Source organism: Sinocyclocheilus grahami, unplaced genomic scaffold, assembly GCF_001515645.1.
Source record: "Sinocyclocheilus grahami isolate Dianchi unplaced genomic scaffold, SAMN03320097.WGS_v1.1 scaffold411.1, whole genome shotgun sequence".
Classification (NCBI taxonomy): domain Eukaryota; kingdom Metazoa; phylum Chordata; class Actinopteri; order Cypriniformes; family Cyprinidae; genus Sinocyclocheilus; species Sinocyclocheilus grahami.
This window is the reverse complement of record NW_015505590.1, coordinates 17,315-22,232: the sequence shown is the minus strand read 5'-3', so window position 1 is coordinate 22,232 and position 4,918 is coordinate 17,315. Positions and strand designations below refer to the sequence as shown.

The 4,918-nt window shown below is 42.5% G+C and overlaps 1 protein-coding gene across 1 annotated transcript; it reads left to right on the top strand.

The window, feature by feature from the left end:
• The first annotated feature begins 85 nt into the window (after positions 1-85).
• On the top strand, positions 86-2,072 carry LOC107550985 (endogenous retrovirus group K member 8 Pol protein-like). The gene is made up of 4 exons (XM_016232460.1): positions 86-260; positions 925-1,161; positions 1,195-1,563; positions 1,670-2,072. The coding sequence occupies exons 1-4, from the start codon at positions 86-88 to the stop codon at positions 1,708-1,710; spliced, it is 822 nt and encodes a 273-aa protein (XP_016087946.1). The 3' UTR covers positions 1,711-2,072.
• Positions 2,073-4,918: the final 2,846 nt, after the last annotated feature.

Sequence of the window (4,918 nt, the reverse complement as noted above, 5' to 3'; positions counted from 1 at the left end):
CGCACAATTGGTTCGTTTGACAACTTCGAATATAACAGATATTTCGGTTGACGCTTTGTCTCGGAGACTGCATGAGCTTTCCACCATGGGGGCTTTTGAAGCCTCCCGAGGGAAACCTACAGCAATGATGCAGCTTAATACTGTTGTCAAAGCACGTTCAAATCAGGCAGCAGGGTCGAAAGTCTGTTATTATTGTGGCATTGCGGGACACTTTGCTAACGCTTGTAGGAAAAAGCAGTGGGATAAAAAGCAGAAAAGAGGTGGGTCTGCTGGCTTCAGGCCACAGGCTAATGCTTTGCCACAAAGGCAACAAACAGAAAGACTGAATTACCCCACAAAGTAGACTCCCCGTTAGGGTTGCCCACAGAGTTTAGAGCCCTTTCTTGATTAAGATTCGATGATTTCTGTTACATACCCGAATAAATCGTCTGTCTTACCTTTTCTTGAATTGAAAATTGACAGTAAACCGTATGTTTTCCTTTTGGACACGGGTGCCTCACGGTCATCTTTGTCCGGTAAAGCATACGAGGGCTCTATTACAGGGAAAACTATTAACTCTGTGGGAATTTCCTGTGTCCCTGTACGTTGTGAAATGACACCAACTTTACCGGTAACTTCTAAAGACAATCCTTCTTTGTTTAAGATGCACGCTTTTGCGATAATACCTGATGCTCCATTTTGCCTTTTGGGTAGAGATTTGCTGCATAAATTGGGTGCTCATATTACATTTCAGAATAATTCTCTGCAACTCATGTTTCCTTCTGTCTATTCTCTGACTGTTGAAACAGGAAGTGCGACCACTGAGGGTGAGGCAGCAACTGCAGCCTTACCGGAACTGATGGATGTCAACCCTCGCTTGTGGGTGGAGCATAAGGATGATGCGGGCTTGATAGATGTCCGCCCTTATGCGGCTACTCTGACCAGACACACACCAGTCTATTGTAAACAATATCCTCTCTCCAAAGAAAAAAATCGATGGGATTCGTCCTATTATAGAAAATTTGCTGGCACAAGCCATTCTGATCAAGACTTACTCACCCTACAATACACTGATCAATCCAATAAGAAAAGCAAATGGTTCCTGGCGATTGACACAGGATCTTAGAAAGATTAATGACATAATTAAACCATTGGCTCCTATTGTACCTGATGTGCACACAATACTAAATTCTATTCCTAGTTCACATGCCTATTTCACAGTTATTGATCTATGCTCTGCATTCTTTTCCATTCCTGTAGATCCTGTCTCGCAGCCGCTGTTCGCCTTCACCTTTGACCATGCTCAACTTAGCTGGTCTAGACTGCCTCAGGGCCTGAGAGATTCGCCGGCTGTGTTCACCGCCGTAGTGCACGCAACGTTAGCGGATGCTCAACTCCCTCCTGATACCTGTCTACTACAATACGCGGACGACATCCTCGTTACTGGTGCCTCTGCGGACCAGTGTGCTGCTGCCTCCAGCATCGTCTACAACATCCTGGCGGAAGCTGGGTTCAAAGCATCAAGAGAAAAGCTTCAGTGGGTGCAGAGGAGGGTGGATTACCTCGGACATGAATTGTCACAAGGTACAATAAAACTGTCTGCTGATCGTATCAAAGCCATTGCTACGTACAAACGGCCCTCCACGAAGAAGCTAATGCAAAGCTTCCTGGGCTTGGTGAACTATTGCAGAGCGTGGGTGCCGAACTGTTCCATGTATGACAAAATCTTGAGAGCAGCCACCATGCAGGACTCTGATGATATTGCATGGACAGCAGAAATGGACCACGCATTCAGACATTTGAAAGCATCCTTGACAAGGCCACCTGCCCTTGGCCTACCGAAATATACAACTGACTTTCATTTGTACGTGCACGAAGGTGGGGGAACAGCCGCCGCAATCTTGGCCCAGGAGCACGGGGGCATTTATCGCCCAGTAGCGTATTTGTCTAAAACCTTAGACTCGGTGGCTAGAGGGCTTCCAGCCTGTCTGCGCGCAGTGGCTGCAGCAGCGATCATGGTGCAGGATGCAGAACGTATAGTGTTGTCACATCCACTCATAGTGCACACCTCTCATCAGGTAGGAGCTATTATGCACAACATTTCTACGCAGCATATGACTGCTCAACGACGTTCTGGCTATGAAGCAATATTATTAGCTACTGCTAATTTAACATTGAAACCAACTTCCGTAGTTCATGGTCCAACCTTATGTTTGCATAAGTTGTTATTGCAGGGTGAATTTGAGGACAGCGATCATGACTGCCTAGCCAGGATTCATAATTCGACGGCTTGCAGGCCAGATGTGTCCGCATCTGTCCTGGAGGAGGGGAAACATTGGTATGTAGATGGATCATGCTATAAACCAAATGATAATGAATACTGGTGTGGGTATTCGATTGTTGAATTACCTGACTGTGTCATAGAGGCCTATTCTCTGCCATATAAATCAGCACAAGTGGCAGAATTAATTGCGTTAACAAGAGCTTGTCAATTGGCAAAAGATCAGTGTATCAACATATACACCGATTCAAAATATGCACATGGAATTGTACATGATTTTGCCAAACTGTGGGAAGAAAGGGATTTTAAGACTTCAGAAGGAAAACCCATATCCCACCACAGTGTTGTGGCTGAACTGATTCATGCAGCACAGTTACCGTCAAAATTGGCTGTGATAAAAGTAACTGGGCATGCATCAGGAGAGTCAGAAGAGGCAAGGGGAAATAGACTTGCAGACGAAGTAGCTAAATGGGCAGCTAGAGATGTCCTATCAAGTCCACATGTTGACAAAGCAGGCACAGAGGTGCCCATGATGTCCTTTGTGTTGACTAATGATTTGGATATTAAACTATTACAGGCAAACCCCACTCAAAGTGATCTAAACCACTGGGCAGCGAATGAGGCAAAACCGGATCAAGCAGGTATTTTGAGAGATAAGCAGGGCAGGATTGCTCTGCCAGCCTCTACCATTGTTATGCTATGCAAACACTATCATGGTGTCTCACATGTGTCAAAAGAGAAAGTGATTAAAAATTTGAATCAATCGTATTGTATAGCAAATGTAAGAAAAAATACTTTGTTGTTATTAGATGCTTGTTTGATCTGTGCTAAGACCAATCGACATAAAGCTAGTAAACATGATTCTCTTACACACCCGGAACTGCCATTTCAGCATTTACAAATAGACTTTACACACATGCCTCCTTGTGGAAATCACAAATATTTGCTTGTGATAGTGGACCGTTTCTCCAAATGGCCTGAGGCTTTCCCGTGTGGAAGAGAAAGAGACAGGAGGGGATCTGTGCATCGTATCTGCAGCTGGATCGAGTTCGAGGAGCTGAGAGAGGAATCGAGGTGCGGAAGAGGCGGAAGGAAAGCAAGAGTCTACAATCATCATTCCTGATAGTTGTGTGGCCATGGTTATGAGACAAATGATATACCTGGTCATTCTGATAAGTTTGTTTACTTGTACGCACACTTTTATAAGTACAGGTAATGACATTCATATTTAACTTTCTTATTTAGGTTACTTTCTTTTTTAACTGTATTATTTCTTTGATATTTATTTTAGTGTTTTGCAGGCTGCATATTCATTGACTGAAGTGCTAAAATAAACATGAGCTGACGAGTTGACGTTAAAACATTGTTATATGCTTGAACTCTTTTATATCTCTAGATTTTATTTTAGGTAAGTCGTGATGATTTGAGAAGGCTAAATTGATCAAACATAGGCTATGATCAGCTCACTGTCTGCCGCTGGCCGCTTGGTCGTTACTTTAAAAAACAAAAACTTATATTTAACGACCAAAAAATTCTCCAAACGTTTTTTCTAAATTAACTTAATAAAAAAACTAAACTAAATATAATCACTTTGCCATTACATACAAAACTGAACTATTTTAATATAGCTGAAACAGTAGTATAAGCTGTTTTGGGAGAAGGGGGAAAAAAGATGGGTTCGGGATAATTCTGATAAGTTGTCGGACAAGGGCCGGGATAGGGCCTGAATGTCATATATTTGAGGCCCGTGCAGGGCTCTAGCCTGAACATCTTCAAGTGAGTGGCGGGGCAAACTGAAAGTTGATGCCGAAAGTCCAGCACTCTCCTACCTTCACTGCTGCGACTACTCATGCTTGTATGCGAGAGTAGTCGCATACTCCTTCGCTGGCATTTTCCACATTTCGTTTTTCTCCCTTAATAACAAATGTGTCCATTCTGATGCTCAATCTTACCGAACTAATGGCTGCTGATGACTATTTGAATTGAAAATAGTCTGAATAGAATAGAATTCTGCCAAAGTGCGCACTTGTAAGTGTTCGTTAAATGCGTAACGTTAATTAGGCTACGTGAGTACAGGTCTTTGCATGTCTGAAAATAATATATGAAAAACTAAATTATTTTACATAAAAACATTATAGCTTATATTTTAGTACATTTTTAAATTAATGTAAAAACTAAAATTATTAAATTTTATTGTATAACTGAAAGTTATTTTTTAAATTGTATTCAGCATGGTGGGCCGCATTTGAATTTGTGACGGGCCGCATGCGAACCACTGCCTTAGATCATTAAAATAGGGCCCTGTAACGGTGGTGGCCGCCCTAGCTTAGGGTTAGAATATATTTATGTATTTAATATGTATACATAAGAAACAGTAACAACATCAAACAACAATCTTAAAGAGCAGAAATAACATTTGCATAATCAAAATAAAAAGCACACAGAATGGGCGAATGGGAACGTAATGTGAGTGGGTATGTATGTAGTAATGTGTGAAATGGCGGCAGCATACATATAGGCTACTGACCAGGTTTGCAAACTTGAAGCTAGCTGAAGAGTGTAGCGGGTCGTCACCAGGACAGGAGGATGAACAGGCAGCTTGTCGTTGGAGATGGGGAGGTCCAAGATGGCGCTCTGATCAGACGCATGTTGATGAGC

Excerpts from the sequence above, each read along its gene's own strand:
- LOC107550985 (XM_016232460.1), top strand. The coding sequence starts at position 86 with ATGGGGGCTTTTGAAGCCTCCCGAGGGAAACCTACAGCAATGATGCAG. Across the intron at positions 261-924 it reads GGATAAAAAGCAGAAAAGAG|ACACACACCAGTCTATTGTA; the intron begins GTGGGTCTGCTG and ends TACTCTGACCAG. Across the intron at positions 1,162-1,194 it reads TGTACCTGATGTGCACACAA|TCACAGTTATTGATCTATGC; the intron begins TACTAAATTCTA and ends CACATGCCTATT.